Genomic DNA, 23,543 nt, shown 5'->3' on the forward strand with positions numbered 1-23,543 from the left:
TTTAGTAGCTCCGCGGCATGTGGGATCTTCCCGGACCAGGGATCAAACCCACGTCCCCTGCATTGGCAGGCAGATTCTTAACCACTGCGCCACCAGGGAAGTCCCTGATATACTATCTTTAGACAGTTCTGCTGACCCTCTACCATGTAATATGAGATATTCAGCACGGTCATACAGCCTTCCTCCCACCTGACCCCTATTCTAGTTTTTGCTACCTTTGTTAACTTCAGCTTTAATAGCTACCTTTCAACTTAAAAAAAAAATAGACATAAATCTCTAATTCTCCATCTATGACTCCTTGTTATGAATGATGTAGGGATCATCTCACCCTGGCTTCTACTTCTCTTCCCCAATTTCACCTCCTGATTTTTGTTAGCTATATTATTTTTTGTGTTGTCAAGGTTTAAGACATTTTGTGTTATTCTCATATTCTAAACTGAGCCTTCTATATGAGTCTCTATACTGATTGTAAAATGTTTTTTTTTTTGTGGTACACGGGCCTCTCACTGCTGTCGCCTCTCCCATTGTGGAGCACAGGCTCTGGACGCGCAGGCTCAGCGGCCATGGCTCATGGGCCTAGCCGCTCCACGGCATGTGGGATCTTCCCGGACCGGGGCACGAACCCATGTCCCCTGCATCAGCAGGCGGACTCTCAACCACTGTGCCACCAGGGAGGCCCAAAATGTTTTATATTTAAAACATAATGATATTATAAGTACTATTCTTTGCAAGATGAAGCAGTGTGATGTGATCCACAGAAAAGTAAATATAATTCTATGTCGTTAAATCCCTCTGGTCAAAGGAGAACATCTAAGGTATAACGGTACAATGAGTTTTCTACTTGGTACTTCTGAATTTTCTAGACCAGTGCTATCTGGTACTTTTCTTATGTGGAAGCATATTCTGTTATGATGGGAATGTTTTATATCTTTGCTGTCCAACACTAGCTACCAGCACGTGAATGTGGCTAGTATGACTGAGGACCTGAATTTTTAATATTATTTAATCTTAATTACTTTAAATTTAAATTTCAACAACCACATGCAGCTAATGGCTATCATCATATGGACAGTGCAGTTCTAGGCCATGTGATGATACTCTTTCTCTCAACTCCCGCCATTTAAGGCTTATCTACTATTACTGACCTCCTGTTTTAAGAAGCATTCCACTTCTTGGGAGGCCACTAGGTGTGGGCACTGTGCTTGTTGTTCTTTAAATATTACCTTTCTCTTCCCAAGACCCGGCAAGGAAGATATTATCACCCATCAGCAGATGAGAAACCATGATTCCTAAAGGTTGTCACCAGCCAGCACACATCTATGAGAGGTAGCTAGGATTTGAGAAACATGTTTTTCCTAAGCCTCTTCCTTGACTTCATTACAGACATTGTTATGTGCTGGGAATTCAAGGGTGAAAGAAGCTCAAGCCCTGTCCTGGAGGCACCAAACTAAGCCAGACAGTAGTTACTCTTTGTAACTTTGATTGATTTCATGAATGTGAGGTTGTGTTCATTTTCACTGCTACTGTGCAAACAGGGTTTATTTTATTCCTTATTTAACAATGATGTCTTCTAAGAAGATGGAGAAGGTTTACAGAATCTTAAAAGCACAGCTAACTTTAACTTACCTCTTTTTGATAGGCCAGTCCAGCTTCATAGAGTTTAATAAAGAGATACTGAGTCCATTTGTAGTAATCTGGTAAACACGTGGTTATTTCCTGCCAAAGAGGGGGAAAATCAGGTATAGGCCATTGTAAATATCCCCTCTCCCAACGTATGCATCAGCTTTGCAATTCAATTTTGAAAAGCACTCACACTGCAAAAATATTTATCAACCTATAATATTTTTACCAATTTGCAAAGTAAGGGAAGAAGCAATTTATTCTGGGAAGAGAGATGTTATCGAAAGCCACCCTCATCTTTCCCAGGGCATGTTTAATGATGAGAAACTCGACGTAAGTCTTTTGCACAGCACCACCCACCATGTATTCAAGTAATAGCTGAATTACATTGTACAAAATTGGGTACTCCCATTTTTGTCAGCATAAACATATTTGGGGGGGCCGAGAAGCTAATTCATAAACGTAGTTCATTTTAGAAGCAATCACAAAATTCAAGAAGCATATTTGCCTGCTTTGGTATGATCCTCACTGGAAAACAAACCTGTGCTTCTATATATAACTGGGGACTGGTAGCTCTCTTAGACACATTATATTCCATTTATCCCATTATGTGAACCATGCTGTAGTCTACTTAGGAAGGCCCATTAAAAAGCATTATCAAATATTAAACTTAGTGAGAAATCACCTGGCTTGTATTTTGAAGCTTAATTTTATTTAAGTTTATTTTCCGAAAATAAGCTTATTTAAGCTTATTTTCTGTCCTGAAAACACATGTGCTATAGAATCTTTAAAATCAGGTTTAATTAATTAATTAACCAATAAGGTTTGCAGTTGAGGAAGTCAAGTAAGCATAAAAACCTCTACACTGTCACACCGTTTCTCTTCTAGTGCTCTTCTTTCACTTCAAAAAAGAGCTAACAGAGAAATGGATAGGGCAGGGGACATTCCAAATGGTTCCATTCGTCATGGACTATTAACAGAAGGCATACTTCCTTCTATCAGAAATGCAAACAATCCAGTCTTTCTTCAGATGAGTAAATGAGGAGAGAGTTTAAAGCCAAGGACAGGAGGGTAAGTGTAGCAGGAACTGAGCAAGGTGTCATGTAAACTCCTATTGTCCCCAATGGGTGATATTTCTTTTTTTTGTTTGTTTTTTTTTTTTTGTGGTACGCGGGCCTCTCACTGCCGCGGCCTCTCCCGTTGCGGAGCACAGGCTCCGGACGCACAGGCCCAGCAGCCATGGCTCACGGGCCCAGCCGCTCCGCGGCATATGGGATCCTCCCAGACCGGGGCACGAACCCGCACCCCCTGCATCGGCAGGCAGACTCCCAACCACTGCGCCACCAGGGAGGCCCTGGGTGATATTTCTTATGTGAGATTCCTGGGTTCTTTTATGTGCTGTTTTGTAATAATAGCGGAGTAATAACAATTAGAAAACAAATAACTCAACTCTGATCACTGGCTCCACTTGCTCCTACAATCTCTGCCCACACCGTAGCTGTCCCCTGCCAACACCAAAGCCGTGATTTCTGAGCCATGTGCACACACAGCCTATACCAGCTCCCGAGGCTCCACGGACATCAAGTCTGCAGGGCATCGGACACAAAGCACTTCACCAACACAAGAATCAGACCAGCACACTGTGGGCAGGCTTGCTCCCCCAAACCTCCAAATTCATCCTCATCTCATCATCTTTTCCTCACCAGCTAGCCCCCCTGCAAGCCTGGCACAGAACTCATTTTCCTGACAAGCAACTTACAAAACCCAGGGCAGGGGCTAAGTTTCGTCTGTTTCATTTTGCTTATCATGTACGCTCAGGCCCCGACACATCAAGGCACCCCCAAATTGTTGTTGAATGAAGAATAAACTAAATAGATATAGGTACGTCTGCATGTCGGATTAAATTTGTATCCCTCATGGAGGCTTCACAAACTAAATTCAAATTACACAGGTCTGCAAGATGAACTGGAATAGGGAATGGGGTGGGAGTAAGGGGAATGTGGTGGAAATATTCCCAGACCTTGTTAGGGTAGGTATGTTCTTTAAAATTCTTTTCCAGTAGAGGTCTAAAGAAATAGGTGAAGCAAATATGACAAAATAATGACAACTGTTAAATCTAGGGGTTGGGCTCTTTTCTCTATTTTTCTATATATTTAAGTTTTTCAAAGCAAAATATCAAAATATTCCTAATGAATATGTATATGAATGTATGTATATACATACATATGTATTTTCTCAGCCCCTGAATCTGCTTCCATAGACTGAGAGTAAAAATTACACAGCAATGGAACAGCATGATAGTCTTCACTTAGGTTTGTAGTTTTGAAAATTAATTTGATCTAAAATAGAAAAAAGATGATAGATCCAGTCAGGGGGAGAAAAAAAACAAGATTATCCAACCACGCATTAGCCCACTTTCAGTCAGACGGGTGATGCAAAGTGCATTGTCTTTGGAAGTGTCAGCTCCAAGGTGAGATGAGGTGTGTGGGGTACAGGCCCCCTCTTTCACTCTGCCTTCAAACTTGGGTCTGACCTTTTTTATTTATATTGTGTTTTTGCACATGTCATTTGAAGAAAAAGTAACATCAGCTGCTAAAAGAGTACACCTCGAAAACCACGGCTCCAGAACCGTCATTCCAATCCCAACAGAACTGTTTCAACTCATGTTTACCTCACTTGCACTGCCCCTCCTGCTGAAGTGTTGGAGGCTCCTGCCTAGAGGAGGCTGGGGACGTCCTGGGGACAGGAACCTCGCCCCTGCCCATTTATTCCCATCTGCTGCACAAAGGGCCCAGCCACGACCCTCAGTACTGCCCACTCCATAAAGAAATGCCAGAGCAGGAGTCCAGTCTCACAAGAACCATAAGCATGGTAGGTCAGAGACCCTGCTCAGAAAAGTACTTCCTGAAAAAGTCAAAGAGACTTTCTGGAACCTCCCTTGATTTACTGATTAAAAAAAAAAAACAACCCGAACAGCTATTTCTAGTCTTCTAATGCCTCATCTTAGTAAAAATCATCAAACACATCTTTCTGAAATTAAACTGCTTAAAAGCTTAACTGTAGTCAACTGGCTAGAAGTTGAGACTCCCTTTTCACACTTTGGGAACTAATTTAAAACCCAGCCCTGTAGACAAAGGTCTTCTGGGGTTTCAGCACCCACAAAGATGTTAAGACCTCTTCCTCCCTTTTCCTAAAGTAGGGATTCTCAACGGGGAAACTTTTGCTCCCCAGGTATGACTGGAAACATTGCTGTTTGTGACAACTGTGATGGGGGCGAGGGTGGGGGCAGCTGTCAATTGCGTCTAGTGGGTGGAAGTCAGGGATGCTGCTAAAACCCTACAATGCACAAGACAGCCCCTAGAACAAAAAATGTTCCAGCCCCAAATGCCAATAATACCAAAGGGAAAACCCTACTCAAAGGATTTCAATCTTTTTAGTCTGAGTCTCTAACCACAGATTAAGGGGAATGAGCCAAGCAACTCTGGAGGGCAGTCCGTAAAAGCGATAAAACGTCCTTGGAAAGAGTGGAAATGGGAGTAAATTAACTTAGGTTTCCCTCTCCAGCTGGTGTGACCCCATCTCCGTTGAGCACATCATGCAACGCAGGTGGGAATGCTGCACGATGCAGCCACCGGCCCTTCCACCAATGCTGAGACCAACCAGAGGGGAGATCTGGCAAGTTGGGTGCCGGCAGACACAGGTCTGAAACTGTTAGGCACACATAATGCTACTCACTGGGAAGGAGTGACTGCCTTTATGAACTAAATTTTAAATCATTCAATATACCTCCGAGTAGCTGTCTGACTTGGAAAATCTCCTGTAATAAATTCATGTAATAAATTTCCTATTTTGAAGTTCGAGAGGCATACAGTTTTTCTTGACACAACATCAGTTTATCCCCGCCCATGAAAGAGTTGTTGAACAAAATGTTTAAAGATCATCCTTTGGAATCCGGCCCACAGTACCCAAATGTCTAGGCCCAGCCCTGCCTGTCCTCCAAAGGGGAGCCCTACATCTGTGGGCTGGGGATTCTTGTCCCCAAGCTGTGGGACGGCACCATCTTGGTAAGACTTCTCAGTGAGACCACCAGAGGAGTCAAACGAGGGCTGTTCCCTGTTTTCCAAAATCCCTTTTCATTCCTGTGCCTTCCTTGCCCTGCTTGCCAAATAAGCCAACACCTACGTGAATGCATCCTTCTTAAAACAAAAAGTCAGGTAATTCAAAGTTATAGCTCCAAAAGCAACTGCAATTCGGCCACGCTGTACATAGATCTATATAAAGATGTCAACTTTTATAACCCCCTGAGCTCTAGAAAGTGCAATCTAGCTGCCAAGAGACCAAATTTATGCATCTGGAATCTCAACTAGACTCATTCCTCCACACTGTTTTAGCATTAGAAATATTTTGCACATTCACAGCCAAACCCAGGGCCCAACAGAGAAGGTGACACACCCCCAGAACACAAGTAAGGATCAAAACGTGAACCTTTGAAGCCTGCTACCCACACCTCAGTGACTGTACAGATTAATAACCAAGCCAGCCTTGCCAGGACTGCCTGCACACAGTGCTCAGCAATGGCCAGAAGAAGGCCGAGGTGCAGACGTCCACTGGATTGTGCCTGAGAGAAAACAGCAGTTGATCTGTGAAGGTGACTCACTGCTGTGTACCTCACTGAGGTCTCCTCAGGCTGACACTCCTTGCTCCAGGAAAAGAGAGAGAGAGTGATCCAAGGGAAGGAAAACCCACTTTGCAGCCATTTGACTGGGTTCAAGTCCTTGCATCATCATTAGCCTTGTAGCCACAGCTGAGTTTCCCTGTCTAGAAGAGAGGGGTGATGAGGTCTGTCAGAGGGGCTGTAAGGACAAATGTGATGATGTGTGTAAAGTACATGCTGGGCACATATGACGGATCGATGGTGCCACTTCCCTTGCTTGACTCAGAGTGTGTGACGAGAGGAGTGAGGCTGGCTCCACCACCACACCCCTCTCAGAGGCGGCTGATGCCCTCATTGGGCTACTGGGACAGGGCGAAAGGCAGAGGAATGCACTGGGGTCAGAAGAGCTTGCCATCACCATCCCTTACCAAATGTTGGCTTTCTGACTAAAAAGAGATAGTGTTTATGAGGGGAAGACCAAAACACATGACCCAGACCGAGAAATCCACACCAGGCTGCTCCCAGTCACCTCTGGTGGCAATGCCCACCGCAGGGAGAGCCAGCAAGGTCGCTTCCTATCCCCACCTTTCTGCTCTGGCAGGATTTAGTTGGGTCTTTGTTTCTTGGTCCCACTGCACTTTTGACAGTGATTGGTCCCAGATCACAGAACCACTCAAAGCCATTGTGCATGTAATTTGCATTGCAACCTCACAATGTTTAGGTCAGCTATCAGGATTGAAGAAAATGAAACAAACCAAAACCTGAGGCAACATTTTATCAAGTCAGTCATTCGCTGGCTGTGTACACCGGGCAAATAAACACAGTAAGAAAGGTGAGCCACCACCATGCATCACAGTTTCCAGCATCGTCTCCCCTCTCCTCAGTCTCACCAGAGCCTTCTGCCTCCAAAACAACCAATCTTGTAAACAGAGGAGAGAGGGGGGTGCTCACATATCTTTTCTGTGCATTTCTATCATTTGCTCTTTACTGCAACGGATCCAAAGGAAATGTATGGTAATGGCCTTGCCTTTTATTCCTTCCTAGGTTTTCTAATTCTGAAGGGGAGGGGTTCTGAAAGCATAGCACAGCTTAAAGGCTGGAGAAACCTGCCTCAGGATTCATACTGCACAGCTTAGGAGTAAATATATATCCTGCACCAGATGTTCCTCACTGGTGATGGTTCAAGGTTCTAGTCCACAGCTCTGTGCACCTGCTGTGTTGGAAGAAGGGAGAGGGAGGCTCACCAGAAAAATCTGCTGGAATAGGACATGTATGGCCACCCCCGCACGAAGTCCTCTAAACTTAGCACTGGCTCTCAAACTTGGTTGCACCTTGAAATGGAGCTTTAAAGGTTACTGGTGCCTGGTTCTCACCTCACCCCCAGAAATTTCATGTGCTGCCAGGGTTGAGAACCACTGCAGAGAGGTTCTTCCCAAATACATCTCCCTCCCAAATACTGCATTAAGTGACAGGGTCCTGCCCTTGTGTCTTTACGGAACTTAATGAACTGGGCTTCGACAGGAGCTAAGGGCACAATTTAGTCCATATGAGATTTCTAACAAGGGCCCCCAGTGCACTGTGCTAAGAAGGGTCTCTCCAGGAGCCTGTCCTGGATTCAAATCCTTCCTGTGTGCCTCAGGCCTGCCCCAACACAGATTCTCTTCATCCTTACAGTCCATCGTCACTGTCTGTTTTCACAAAACAAACATAAGAAAACAATAAGAAATAACCACCTCCATCCAACAGACACAGAAACTTGATTAGGTAACTACTGTGCTCAAGGATCAGCTGTTTAAAAATACAAGACTGTCTGACAGCTCATCCCTCTTCCCAGAGGAGACTTGGTTCTGGAAGGGAAGCTGCAGAAACCCAGCAAGAGTGGCCTGGCCTTCCCCTGGGGCTTCACAGGAAGAGGTAGGGGGGAAGATGACTAATTCCTCACTTAGAGGCTCCTACAGGATCCTCAGGCAGGAGGGGGCATAGAGAGTGGAGGCAGACCGCTCAGCACAGCCCTGGCTTGGAGCCTTGATTAGCAAATAACAGGACATACACGGCTCTGCGCTCCCAAACTTCTCCTCCTGCTCTCCCCTCCTCTCCTCTCCTCTCCCGTCCCGCGTCCCACGGTGGCGCTGCAAAGCGGTGCCATGAATGCTGCTTTACACACGAGGAAACGGCACCTCGGTAAGGAGGGGGTGGCCTGCCTAACACTGCCCAGCTTTTGGGTGGCGGAATCAAGACAGGAACCCAGGTCTCTGGGCTCAGAGGGGCACCAGGCAGTGAAACAGCACCTTGGAAAGTACAGCCAGGCTGTGCCCAGACTGACTCAAATGTGTGCTCCAAGGATGTCTGGGTAAATCAAGCAGGAGGAACAGGTTGGAGAACTCTTAGATAAAGGAATACTGCAGTGAATCGTCTTTTAGGAATAACAACAGCAGTAATAATAGCAAACATTTACCAGGCGCTGCCTAGTACTCGGTCCCATTTTGGCAGTTTAGAAACATCTCACTTAGTTCTTATTATGATGCAAGCAGTCAGTTATTACGGTTATCAAATGTAGACTTGACATTCCTGCTTAAAATTGCAATTAACCCCTGGCCGTCCTGTCCCCCACCCCTTACCTTGTTCCACTTTTTAATTTCTGTAGCGTTTGTGACCTCCTAACATACTATTTACTTATTTATTATGTTTATTGCCTATCTTTGTCTCCCCTCCTCCCACCCCCAGTCAATTGTAAGTTTCCTTCATTAAAGAAAGAATTTTTGTTGGGGAGTTTCCTGGCGGTCCAGTGGTTAGGACTTGGCGCTTTCACTGCCATGGCCCGGGTTCAATCCCTGGCCTGGGAACTAAGATCCCAGAAGACGCGCAGTGTGGGCAAAAAAAAAAAAAAAAAAGTTTTTGTCTTTTTTCCTCCCACTGATATATTCCAAGGGCTTAGAACAGTACCTGGTACAATGGATGTTTAATAAAACGGTTGCTGAATGAATAAATCATTTTACCTTTCAGAAAACTGAGTCTCTAAGTAACTTGTTTAAGATCGCATAGCCAGTAGGAGGTAAAATTAGGATCCAAACATGTGTCTGAGTGACTTGATGACTGTACGACCCCAAATGATTTCTTCCCCTCAATGTCAGCCCAACTTTTGTAAGACTTTCACGTTAGATCTTTTCAAACACGGAAAGCCACATGAACCAAACACATATTACATGTAGTTAAACTTGTGTTATAAATGTTCACATAGCTGTCTTTCTATTGAATATTTGTACAACTTGCACTAAAGCTAGAATAAATGAAATATTTTAAATGTTATATCCTTGACTTACATAAAAACTATATATAATTTTTAATGACATGGGAACATGACAGTTGATACAAAATGGAGTATGTTTTAAATTATATAAGGGACGGGCCTCCCTGGTGGCGCAGTGGTTGAGAGTCCGCCTGCCGATGCAGGGGATACGGGTTCGTGCCCCGGTCTGGGAGGATCCCATATGCCGCGGAGCGGCTGGGCCCGTGAGCCATGGCTGCTGAGCCTGCGCATCCGGAGCCTGTGCTCCGCAACGGGAGAGGCCACAACAGTGAGAGGCCCGCATACCACAAAAAAAAAAAAAAAAAAAAAAAAAAAAAAAATTATATAAGGGAAAAATGATAAGAATACTAGAAAAAATGCCAACATATAAACAAACATTGGGTTGCCTCAGGATGACACTGATGATTGTGGGTGATTTTCTTAAAATTATAAAGTTTTCTGAACTTCACTGATGCTGTATAGTGATTGTGTATTACTCTGGGAATTCACCTATGGTTTTACAGTCCTAGAAAACCTTTAGATTCAAAGGAAGAAGAAAACCAAAGAGCTAGGTCTACAGCAATGGGACCCTTGCCCTGGTGAGGAGCTTTCCAACATACTTGGAATACACACCTCGAGACCCACACAGAAGAGTTTAAAGGAACTAGAGATGGCCCATCTACAGACAAATGTCCTGGGGTCACAAAAGGGCATCCACATGGCCACCTCCAAGGCCCCCAGACAACCTTAGTATGTATCCACATAACCAATTCCAACAACCCAGGCTCCAAAGGGAAGGATCTGGCCTAAATGCAGAACCACAGGGGAATATAACGGGGGAGGAGGGCTCACTGTCCACAATCTCTGGGTAAGAGGCCTAGGATGGCCTACCCACCTTCTAAGTTGCTATTATAAGGGTGTAAAGGGCCAGGTAGACACCTTTGCCTGCGAGTAATGAGCAAGAGTGGGGTGGGGGCAGGGCATGCAGTGTTCTGGAATCAGGAGGTTAGGGCTCAGATCCCACCTAGGGGCCATGTGATACAAAGCAAGTGACTTGTCCATATCTGTACCTCATTTTCCCCATAAATTGTGGCAAGTGGCCTCTAAGAGGGACCTCAATGATCCCTGCCTCCTGGTATTCTCACCCTTATGTTATCCCCTTCCTTCGAGTGTGGGCTGAGCCCTAGACACTTGCTTCTAACAAACAGAATATAGCAAGTAACGGGATGTTACTTCCAAGATTAGGTTACAAAGGGACTGTGGATCTGTCTCGGCCATTGTTCTTTGTCTCTTTCTCACTCTCTCTTGCTCTGAAAAAAGCCAAATGCCATGCTGTGAGCTGCTCCATGGAGGCTCATGTGTCAAGGAACTAAGGTAGGCTTCTGCCAGCAAATGCAAGGAACCAGCCCCCAGTCCAGCAGCTAAAAACCACATGAGTGAGCTTGGAAGCAGATTCCACCAAAGCCGAGCCTTCAAATGAGACCTCAGCCTTGGCCTTGATGGCAGCCTTATGAGGGACCCCATGCCAGAGGACACAACTAAGCCATGCCTGGATTCCTATCCCACAGAAATGATGGAATAATAAATACTTATTGTTTTAAGCTACTAAGTTCTGGGGCAATTTGTTATGCAGCAAATAGATAACTAATACATTTGTAAAAGGAGCCAATAATTGGACCAAATTCTGGGATAGACACGAAGATTAAATGAGAAAATGTTGGTAATGTACTTGGCAAATGCTTAGCACACAGATGAGAGGAGAATGGTGATGCCAGGGGCCCCAGGGGTATCTAAGGATCACCCGCTCCCTTCCCCACAGTGTTGGGATGGAATCAGTCTGCTGTCCAGGCCACAAGGGAATGAAAGGGAGGCCTAGTGCTCCATGCTCCTGCCTGGCTGAGTCTTCTTCTTTTTTTTTCTTCTTCAATTTTTTAATTTAATTTTACTTTTTTTTATACAGCAGGTTTTTATTAGTCATCAATTTTATACACATCAGTGTATACATGTCAATCCCAATCTCCCAATTCATCCCACCAAAACCCCCAGCCCCCCGCCACTTTCCCCCCTTGATGTCCATAGGTTTGTTCTCTACATCTGTGCCTCAATTTCTGCCCTGCAAACTGGTCCATCTGCACCATTTTTCTAGGTTCCACATATATGCGTTAATATACGATATTTGTTTTTCTCTTGCTGACTTACTTCACTCTGTATGACAGTCTCTATTCATCCACGTCTCAACAAATGACTCAATTTCGTTCCTTTTTATGGCTGAGTAATATTCCATTGTATATATGTACCACATCTTCTTTTTTTTTGCGGTACGCGGGCCTCTCACTGCTGTGGCCTCTCCCGCTGCAGAGCACAGGCTCCGGATGCACAGGCTCAGCGGCCATGGCTCACGGGCCCAGCCACTCCGCAGCATATGGGATCCTCCCGGACCAGGGCATGAACCCGCATCCCCTGCATCAGCAGGCGGACTCCCAACCACTGCGCCACCAGGGAGGCCCGCCACATCTTCTTTATGCATTCATCTGTCAATGGGCATTTAGGTTGCTTCCATGACCTGTCTATTGTAAATAGTGCTGCAATGAACACTGGGGTGCATGTGTCTTTTTCAATTATGGTTTTCTCTGGGTATATGCCCAGTAGTGGGATTCCTGGATCATATGGTAATTCAATTTTTAGTTTTTTAAGGAACCTCCATACTGTTCTCCATAGTGGCTGTATCAATTTACATTCCCACCAACAGTGCAAGAGGGTTCCCTTTTCTCCACACCCTCTCCAGCATTTGTTGTTTGTACATTTTCTGATGATGCCCATTCTAACTGGTGTGAGGTGATACCTCATTGTAGTTTTGATTTGCATTTCTCTAATAATTAGTGATGTTGAGCGGCTTTTCATGTGCTTCTTGGCCATCTGTATGTCTTCTTTGGAGAAATGTCTATTTAGGTCTTCTGCCCATTTTGGATTGGCTTGTCTGTTTTTTAAATATTGAGCTGCATGAGCTGTTTATATATTTTGGAGATTAATCATTTGTCCATTGATTCGTTTGCAAATATTTTCTCCCATTCTGAGGGTTGTCTTTTCATCTTGTTTATGGTTTCCTTTGCTGTGCAAAAGCTTTGAAGTTTCATTAGGTCACATTTGTTTATTTTTGTTTTTATTTCCATTACTCTAGGAGGTGGATCAAAAAACATCTTGCTGTAATTTATGTCAAAGAGTGTTCTTCCTATGTTTTCCTCTAAGAGTTTTATAGTGTCCAGTCTTACATTTACGTCTCTAATCCATTTTGAGTTTATTTTGGTGCTTGGTGGTCGGGAGTGTTCTAATTTCATTCTTTTACATGTAGCTGTCCAGTTTTCCCAGCACCACTTATTGAGGAGACTGTCTTTTCTCCATTGTATATCCTTACCTCCTTTGTCATAGATTAGTTGACCATAGGTGCGTGGGTTTATCTCTGGGCTTTCTATCTTGTTCCAATGTTCAATGTTTCTGTTTTTGGGCCAGTACCATATTGTCTTGATTACTGTAGCTTTGTAGTATAGTCTGAAGTCAGGGAGTCTGATTCCTCCAGCTCCGTTTTTTTCCCTCAAGACTGCTTTGGCTATTCGGGGTCTTTTGTGTCTCCATACAAATTTTAAGATATTTTGTTCCAGTTCTGTAAAAAATGCCATTGGTAATTTGATAGATTGAATCTGTAGATTGCTTTGGGTAGTATAGTCATTTTCACAATATTGATTCTTCCAATCCAAGAACATGGTATATCTCTCCATTTGTTGGTATCATCTGTAATTTCTTTCATCAGTGTCTTATAGTTTTTTGCATACAGGTCTTTTGTCTCCCTAGGTAGGTTTATTCCTAGGTATTTTATTCTTTTTGTTGCAATGGTAAATGGGAGTGTTTCCTTAATTTCTCTTTCAGATTTTTCATCATTAGTGTATAGGAATGCAAGAGATTTCTGTGCATTAATTTTGTATCCTGCAACTTTACCAATTCATTGATTAGCTCTAGTAGTTCTCTGGTGACATCTTTAGGATTCTCTATGTATAGTATCATGTCATCTGCAAACAGTGACAGTTTTACTTCTTCTCCTATTTGTATTCCTTTTATTTCTTTTTCTTCACTGATTGCCGGGGCTAGGACTTCCAAAACTATGTTGAATAACAGTGGTGAGAGTGGATATCCTTGTCTTGTTCCTGATCTTAGAGGAAATGCTTTCAGATTTTCACCATTGAGAATAACGTTTGCTGTGGGTTTGTCCTATATGGCCTTTATTATGTTGAGATAGGTTCCCTCCATGCCCACTTTCTAGAGAGTTTTTATCATAAATGCGTGTTGAATTTTGTCAAAAGCTTTTTCTGCATCTATTGAGATGATCATATGGTTTTTATTCTTCAATTTCTTAATATGGTGTATCACATTGATTGATTTGCGTATATTGAAGAATCCTTGCATCCCTGGGATAAATCCCACTTGATCATGGTGTATGATCCTTTTAATATGTTGTTGGATTCTGTTTGCTAGTACTTTGTTGAGGATTTTTGCATCTATATTCTTCAGTGATATTGGTAATTTTCTTTTTTTGTAGTATCTTTGTCTGGTTTTGGTATCAGGGTGATGGTGGCCTCATAGAATGAGTGTGGGAGTGTTCCTTCCTCTGCAGTTTTTTGGAAGAGGTTGAGAAGGATGGGTGTTAGTTCTTCTCTAAATGTTTGAGAGCATTCACCTGTGAAGCCATCTGGTCCTGGACTTTTGTTTGCTAGAAGATTGTTAATCACAGTTTCAATTTCATTACTTGTGATTGGTCTGTTCATATTTTCTATTTCTTCCTGGTTCAGTCTTGGGAGGTTATACCTTTCTAAGAATTTGTCCATTTCTTCCAGGTTGTCCATTTTATTGGCATAGAGCTGCTTGTAGTAGTCTCTTAGGATGCTTTGTATTTCTGTGGTGTCTGTTGTAACTCCTCCTTTTCCATTTCTAATTTTATTGGTTTGAGTCCTCTCCCTCTTTTTCTTGATGAGTCTGGCTAATGGTTTATCAATTTTGTTTAACTTCTCAAAGAACCAGCTTTTAGTTTTACTGATCTTTGCTATTGTGTTCTTTGTTTCTATTTCATTTATTTCTGCTCTGATATTTATGATTTCTTTCTTCCTGCTCACTTTGGGTTTTGTTTGTTCTTCTTTCTCTAGTTCCTTTAGGTGTAAGGTTAGATTGTTTGAGATTTTTCTTGTTTCCTGAGGTAGGCTTGTATAGCTATAAACTTCCCTCTTAGAACTGCTTTTGCTGCATCCCATAAGTTGTGGATCGTCGTGTTTTCATTGTCATTTGTCTCTAGGTATTTTTTGATTTCCTCTTTGATTTCTTCAGTGATCTCTTGGTTATTTAGTAACGTATTGTTTAGCCTCCATGTGTTTGTGTTTTTTACGTTTTTTTCCCTGTAATTCATTTCTAATCTCATAGTGTTGTGGTCAGAAAAGATGCTTGATATGATTTCAATTTTCTTAAATTTACTGAGGCTTGATTTGTGACCCAAGATGTGATGTATTCTGGAGAATGTTCCGTGTGCACTTGAGGTCTTAGATCATGTTCACTACCATTATTCTGAATTCTTTTTCTGGAAGGCTTCCTTTCTCCACTTCATTTAGTTGTTTTTCTGGGGTTTTATCTTGTTCCTTCATCTGGTACATAGCCCTCTGCCTTTTCATTTTGTCTATCTTTCTGTGAATGTGGTTTTTGTCCCACAGGCTGCAGGACTGTAGTTATTCTTGCTTCTGCTGTCCACCCTCTGGTGGATGAAGCTATCTAAGAGGCTTGTGCAAGTTTCCTGATGGGAGGGACTGGTGGTGGGTAGAGCTGGCTGTTGCTTTGGTGGGCTGAGCTCAGTAAAACTTTAATTCACTTGTCTGCTGATGGGTGGGACTGGGTTCCCTCCCTGTTGGTTGTTTGGCCTGAGGCGACCCAACACTGGAGCCTACCTGGTCTCTTTGGTGGGGCTAATGGCGGACTCTAGGAGGGCTCACGCCAAGGAGTACTTCCCAGAACTTCTGCTGCCTGTGTCCTTGTCTTCATGGTGAGCCACAGCCAATCCCCCCTCTGCAGGAGACCCTCCAACCCTAGCAGGTAGGTCTGGTTCTCCCCTGGGGTCACTGCTCCTTCCCCTGAGTCCTGATGCGCACACTACTTTGTGTGTGCCCTCCAAGAGTGGAGTCTCTCTTTCCCCTAGTCCTGTCGAAGTCTTGCAATCAAATCCCACTAGCCTTCAAAGTCTGATTCTCTAGGAATTCCTCCTCCCGTTGCCAGACCCCCAGGTTGGGAAGCCTGACGTGGGGCTCAGAATCTTCACTCCAGTGGGTTGACTTCTGTGGTATAAGTGTTCTCCAGTCTGTAAGTCACCCACCCAGCAGTTATGGGATTTGATTTTACTGTGATTGCGCTCCTCCCACCGTCTCATTGTGGCTTCTCCTTTGTCTTTGGATGTGGGGTATCTTTTTTGGTGAGTTACAGTGTCTTCCTGTCGATGATTGTCCAGCAGCTAGTTGTGATTCTGGTGTTCTCACAAGACGGAGTGGGAGCACGTCCTTCTACTCTGCCATCTTGGTCACATGCTCCTGCCTGGCTGAGTCTTAAATGCAAGTACATCTCCATCTTTCAGGACCCTAACTTTTTGGCCCTTTTATTTAAGTCCCCAAATTTTGTTCACCTTCCTAAACAGGCTGTCAGCTCCTGGAGGCAGGTGAAAGGCAGTGGATGGAAGGAGTGAAGGGCAGGCAGGCTGAAGACCAGGGTCTGAATGCTGGACTCAGTCTGTGGGTCTGCTGTGGACTCACTGGTAACCCTGGACAAATGACTCATCTCTGTGTGCCTCACTTTCCTCATCTGGAAACTGGGACGCTGTTGTGAGAATCAAGGAATCTGGAGAGGGTCAGCCTGCCTTTCCAACACTGTCTGGTCCAGTATTTATGCAGAGCAGGTGCTCAATAAATCTTCATTAAAGCAACAAATACAACAAAATTCAGGATGTCAAGTGTCACTATATTTAAAAAACAAATTAAAGCTTTGAGACAGAGCCCTTGCAAGTTTTCTTAAATATAACAGGTTTTCTAAAAAAGTATCAATAGAATGCCTTTGTTCTTGGAACTAGTCTGGCTTATTCACATTAAATGTTGTCAAGTAGGGGTTCACAGGAGAAATGTCACTCCAATTCACACTGAACCCAGTGTTCTAAGAAACCTGTCTGCAGAACCTTTGAACCTCTAAAGACAAACGAAGAACCACGTTTACCTCCATTAGCAACTTCTACAACATCAAAAACAAATGGCTTTTCAAAAGGAGACACACTTGAGATCAGTTTCTCAGCTCCCTGGTATAACACTGGTTCAGAATTCTGTGTTTCTCCACATTTAATCCACCAATGAGAAAACACTCACCAAGAGTCTACATTACCGAGTCTTTATCCTGAGTGACTCAATAACTGGCTATCATGATGGAAAATGGAGGTACAGAGAACAAAAAGAAGGGAATTTCCATCCAACTCAGGGCTCTGTTTGCTCATTCACTCACTGAATTATTCCACAGAGATTTATCGAGTACCAACAACATATGGGCATTAGGTCAGGGGGCATGAAGATTCAGGCCACCTACCTATACATTAAGCCTTTTCACAGTCTCTCCTCCCTTAAGCAGTTTCTCTGAACTGTCAGCCCCATTCTTATCCCATTCACACCCATTTGTCTCTGAGAGAAAAGAGAGACAATCCATCACCCACCTTACCTCCCATAGGCATTCCAGGCCCTAAACCCATCCCTCCCACCTCTCCAGTTCTGCTTTATTCCATTGCATTTGCATCTTTCCCAACAACTCTTTGTCATCTACAGGCCCAACCAGGGGTCCCTGTTCTAGACCACATGGCCATTGCTTCCTCCCTCCTAAACTATTTGTTCCCCCCATGACTGCCACTGCCCAGGCTTCTTCAGCCTCACTGTCCGCTTCATCTTGGCTTTATCTTCTCATCCCTCTTCCTTCAACCATCTGTTTAATTCCATCTTGGCTGAGTTTCTCCCTCTGGCCTCCTTTACCTTCCCTGTTCTCCTCCTTTCTGAAGAACTGAGGGAACAGGTGTTAATATCAGGGTAATTAATTAATCATGAACCTAAACATTTGTCTAAGAACTCATTTTTACATAATTATGTTTCTTCATCTCAGGACTAACTTGAGACTGAAAATGAGCATTTAACGAAAACTGAAAATGACAAATGCTAGACACTCTGCTTTTATAGAGCATGTATTTTATTCTTACAGGTTTTGTTTTTCAAATCTAGGGCTACAGCTAAATTTTCAAGTAATTTAAAAGGTTCATGTTCTACGTGCTCTTGAAGCCAATTTAGAGAATGAGTATTAAGTGAAGGGAAATCATGGTCTTTGCAGTTCTGAAGACAACTCCCACTTTCTGAACTGAAATCAGACTCATCAGTAAGCTCCTCTTTTGCTATTTTCTTGACCACTATTTTTTTTAATATTTTATTTATTTATTTATTTATTTATTTATTTATTTTGGCGTCATTGGGTCTCAGTTGTAGCAGGCAGGATCTTTGTTGAGGCATGAGGGATCTTTCGTTTGCAGCACATGGGCTTCTCTCTAGTTGTGGCATGCAGGCTCCAGAGCGTGTGGGCTCTATAGTTGCAGCACGTGGGCTCTCTAGTTGAAGCACTCAAGCTCAGTAGTTGTGGCGTGCGGGCTTAATTGCCCCAAGGCATGTGGGATCTTAGTTCCCCAACCAGGGATTGAACCTGCGTCCCCTGCATTGGAAGGCAGATTCTTTACCACGGTACCACCAGGGAAGTCCCTTGACCATTATTTTTTGAGCAGTGTCATTTTTATGGTAACCTGAAAGCTGCCTCCTGCTACGAACTGCACAAGATTCTGTAAACTATCCATAATCGGACAAGAAGCAACAATTTGGGGCTTCCCTGGTGGCGCAGTGGTTGAGAGTCCGCCTGCCGATGCAGGGGACACGGGTTCGTGCCCCCGTCCGGGAAGATCCCACATGCCGCGGAGCAGCTAGGCCCGTGAGCCATGGCCGCTGAGCCTGCGCGTTCGGAGCCTGTGCTCCGCAACGGGAGAGGCCACAACAGTGAGAGGCTCGCGTACCGCAAAAAAAAAAAAAAAAAAAAAAAAAAAAGAAGCAACAATTTGCCTAATTTCCTGGTAACTGTTCTTTGCCAGCTGACAAGAATTTCATCAAGGCAGTCAAACAATACAGACAGCTTTTCTAACTAGACAGTTGGGAACGAAAACCCTCCATTAAACTACAGATGAGATGAATGGGTTTGAGTTGCAGTTTGTTATCGGTCTATATGGGGAGATGCCAGTATTTCAACTATCCATGCCAAACCAGCTCTCTATAACTGTTCCATTTTTCTGGAAGGAAAAGAACATTAATTTTATCTGCAACATACTTGAAAGTTTCAGGATCAACAGGGCAGAGTCATCTGAAAGATATTTTTGAGATGTGAGTTCTCTAGGTTTCCTGAATAATGTGAAGGCTATTTGTTATACACGGACATGGATCCAGAGGAAGAGGAAATATTCATCAATTCATCAATTCCTAGGATGCAAAAGTGACAGCAGTGCCCAAAATGAGCTGTTCTGCTGCCTGTGAGCGCCATGAGCAACGAGTAGTAGAAACCCATCACAGCTTAAAAGATTTCCTATGTGACACAGACCAAGAAATAAAACTATAAACTTAGAAAGTAGTATAGAAAATTATTTTGAAGATCTTTTAGTCCAATGATGTTTAAGGGAAAGATTACGGGCAGGGAAGTGCAGATCAGAATCTCACAAGAAGAAGGAGGGATTTAAAACTATATATGCTGTCTTCTTCTGGGAAGATGGAATAGATGTACTTTTCCCTGTTCTTTCCACTAAGTACAACTAAAAACCTCGAATATTATATATATGTATAAAACAAACATAGACTCCAATAAATTGAGAAGAGAAGGTAGACTAATTAGAGACCTCAGCACCTGAGGAGTGACACAGTGGTGAGTTCCACGGATTTTCTCATAAGTCCCAGAATTGGAGCTAATGAAGCCAGTAATCTAGAAATGCCAAGGAGTACAGACAAAAAATTAAAAAGAAGAAAAAAGAAAAGCCTGCTCTCTTTAGCCAGAGTACCAGGAAAGGGACAGCCTAGCAAGAGAGAAAATTTAGACAATAATTGCTCTACCTTAGTCAACACCACAGAAAAAAAATGACAGTCCTACCCTCGCCAGCAAGGGCTCAGTGGAGAGTCTAGACTTACAACCTTGGGAGGCAATAACAAGGCAGCCCAATCTCTCTCTGCGTCAGTGTGGTATCAGAGGAGGTTGAGTGGAAAGCCGGGACTCTCCTACCCCTACTGGGCACTAGGCTTTTATATACAGAATGGATAAACAACAAGGTCCTACTGTAGAGCACAAAGAGCTATACTGAATACCCTATGATAAACTGTAATGGAAAAGAATATATATAAAAAAAGAATGTAAATATGTATAATTGAATCACTTTGCTGTACAGCAGAAACTAACACAACATTATAAATCCACTATACTTCAATAAAAATAAAATAAAATGCAAGTTAACGTAGGAAAAAAAAACCCTTGGCGGTGTCAGTGGAGACCACAGGGGTGGGGTCTGGACTTCTACCCCAACCAGCAGTAATGAGGTGCCCCTCCCTCTCCCTGATGGGACAGTGTCAGAGGAGTTCAAACGGAGAGCCAGGGAGTCCATCCCTGCTCTATGAAAACTCTTGAATAGTAAGATTTGATGAGCCTCTGGATGATAACGTGCAGGAAGGGTGGCCCATCCCAGTTCCACTGGGACAGAAGATTCTGTGCTTGAGACCCTCCTGGACCTCATCCTATATACTTCATCTGGCTGTTCATCTGTATCCTTTGATGTCCTTCGTAATAAATGACTAATCTAGTAAGTAGACTGCTTTCCTGAATTCTGTGAAATTCATGAATTCTTGCTAGCAAATTAATCAAGGAAGGGTTGTGGGAACCTCTGACTTACAGCCAGTTGGTCAGAAGCATAGGTAACAACCTGGACTTGTAATTGGCATAAGAAGTGGGGGAGGGGGAAAGTCCTGTAGGGCTAAGCCTTTAACTTGTGGGATCTGACACCATCTCCATGTAGATAGTATCAGAATTGAGTTAAATTGTAGAACACACATCTGGTGTCAGAAGTGAAGGTGCTGTAGTAGAGTACTGAGAGTACAGGAGACACACAGGAATGTTTTTCCTCCAGAAAATCATACAGAGAATATTCTCTGATCATAATATTGAGTTAAAGAAGCTAGACGTTGGGCTTCCCTGGTGGCGCAGTGGTTGAGAGTCCACCTGCCGATGCAGGGGACACGGGTTCATGCCCCGGTCCGGCAAGATCCCACATGCCATGGAGCGGCTAGGCCTGTGAGCTATGGCCGCTGAGCCTGCGCGTCCGGAGCCTGTGCTGCGCAACTGAAGAGGCCACAACAGTGAGACACCCACGTACCGCAAAAAAAAAAAAAGAAGCTAGACGCAAAAGAACACATACTATCTGAGTTCATTTATGTAACTACGAAAACCATATGTAGGTGGTAAAACTGAAAACAAGGCAGTGATTATCATAAATGTCAGAACAAAGGTTCCCTATGATGGTGGTAGTGGGGAGAGATGGAGTTGTGATTGGAAAAGGGCACACAGAGAACTGCTGGGTGCTGCAAAGTTCTATTTCTTAACCTAGGTGGTAGCCGTACATTCCAATAATGCATTAAGCTTTACATACATGCTTTTGCTCTACTCTATCCATGTTTAATATTTCACAGTGAAAGAAGTTATAAAAATAATCTAGTATTTGCAAAAACATTGCCTATTTCTTAAAATTTTGTTTTTACTATTCATTTATGCTCTACCACACGTCAGAAAAAATGAATGGTAGGTCTTCTTATGATTCCTACCTAATAAGGTTTGGGAGCACGATCATTCCTAAGACCCTTTTTTTCTGAATAGAAAAACAAAACCACAGACCTACTGCATCAGAAACTCTGGGGGTGGGGCCCAGAAATCTGTGGTTTAATAAGCCCTCTTGGTGATTCTGATGCTCGTCACTGGTATAAGCACACACATAAATTATCCTTGTTATTTTTATGGAGTAACAACTTCATCTTCAAGACCTTGTGATCTTGAACCACATGCTTAGAGCACCTTGCATCATACACCTACAGGCACCTGTTCTGTCAAAGGTTGTACTGGCTATTGTGCAAAACTGACCTGGAGACCTGATTCAGCCATGGGGAAAGAGGTTTTGTACTCTTATTTTCTACAGTATTTGAAGAGTGATCTAATCTCTTTAATAACCATAAGAACTTGAGGCTCAGAGGGGCAATAGATCATGCCCACCATGTGTGAATGGCAAAGCCCATCACCAAAACCCAAGCCTCTGGAATGAGCATTCAAGATCCAATCTCCTAGAAGCATTTAACAAGCATTAAATTGGTAAATTCTATTCCCATTAGCCAGAGTGTACATCCTTGATAGGGCTCATGACCACCACTGGGAATGAGGATAAAATAAACTACTTCCTTGCATAGCCACATTTGCTGAGCGGCCCCAGGAAACCTCCTTCTTTAGTTAGGGCTGAAGAGTCCAAGAACACTATCCTGTCTGAGGCAATGAAAAATTTCCCTCCATGTTTTAGGCTGGTAAGGACTGAGCTGTCACAGCTGTGCATGAGGTCAGCTGCATGTGTGCTAGGTATTCATGATGAGACACGGTTCCCAACCTCGAGATGATGACAATTCTGAACAGTAACCCTTATGCATCAGCACCAACCTTCCCTGAAATGAAAGCACTAGAGATATGCTGCCAATTCATTTCAGTTAAAACAAAGGTATTGCCTCTTCCCTCCCAACCAAAAGAAAAACCTCTGGAAAAAGGTTAGTTTTCTGATTCTGAGACACAGAAAGTAATCTAGAGTCAGAGATCTACCAGACCAACTGCTTCACCTCTGTAAGGACTTGAAAGAGGACTCAGAGAGTCAAACACTTCGAGGGACTGTTACACGTTGTCAAGGCAACCACAACCCCGAGCTCTCATAATGGGAATCTTCCCAACCAGGTTTTCAGGCAATCACTTGCCCTAAATTCTTTTTGTTTTAGGCTATTCTTTAAATTCTTTTAAAATAAAAACCGTTAAAAATATATCTTTCTATTATCCTGGAACCCTCATTATTTCTTGGAGTTTAATCTTTCCTTTCGAATGTCTAGTCTTCTATGTAAATAAAAGTCGGAGGCAGTAAGGGTCTTGAAGCAATAATAATTTTCATTTTGTAATCATACAACTCATGCTGTCTTTGAAAATAAACTCATGCAGGTATGGTCCAAAGGGCGTGTGTTTTGGATGAAAAGAGAGTACTGGTTCCAAACCATGATTACGACATGAGGGTGGGGAAGAAAAGGCTAAACAAAGACCAGCAGAAGTGCAGGCAAACAAACCCACGGAATAAGAAATACTGATAAGACAACCAGTGAAATCTGCAAAATGACTGGTATTCCATGATTTTATGGTATTAGCATTAATTGTTTTAGGTGTGATAATGGAATTGTGAAGAAGGAAGGAAGGAGGGAAGGAAGGAAGGTGAGTCAAGGAAAATGGATGAGAATAAGGGAATGGAAAGAGGACAGTGAAAGGGAAGAAAGACGGAGAGAGAGAGAGAAATAGAAGCAAAGAGATGCAAATAGAAGCAAAGCACCATCTGCACATGGTGGAGATGCCACAAATGCCTCAGCAGCCCCCTTAATTTATGTAGGCTGTGCAGCATTGATGGATAAAACTTGGATAAGCTCGACATCATAAAAGCCTGTCCCAGTAAAAATTCTGATGGAGCCTGATGTGTCTCTTCCACTGCTCCAGGATAACCACACTACAACATCCACCTTAGCCCACTCAGCCTTTGGGGAACAT

At 43.3% G+C, this 23,543-nt stretch overlaps 1 protein-coding gene across 1 annotated transcript in view; it reads right to left on the bottom strand.

The window, feature by feature from the left end:
- LARS2 (leucyl-tRNA synthetase 2, mitochondrial) overlaps positions 1-23,543 on the bottom strand; it is a gene marked incomplete at its 5' end in the record, with an annotated part of 168,528 nt that overhangs the window by 103,373 nt on the left and 41,612 nt on the right. Inside the window, 1 exon segment of the mRNA XM_079712817.1 lies at positions 1,627-1,716. Within this exon segment, the coding sequence (XP_079568943.1) occupies positions 1,627-1,716 (90 nt within the window).

This window comes from Hyperoodon ampullatus (assembly GCF_949752795.1).
Source record: "Hyperoodon ampullatus genome assembly, chromosome: 10".
Classification (NCBI taxonomy): Eukaryota; Metazoa; Chordata; class Mammalia; order Artiodactyla; family Ziphiidae; genus Hyperoodon; species Hyperoodon ampullatus.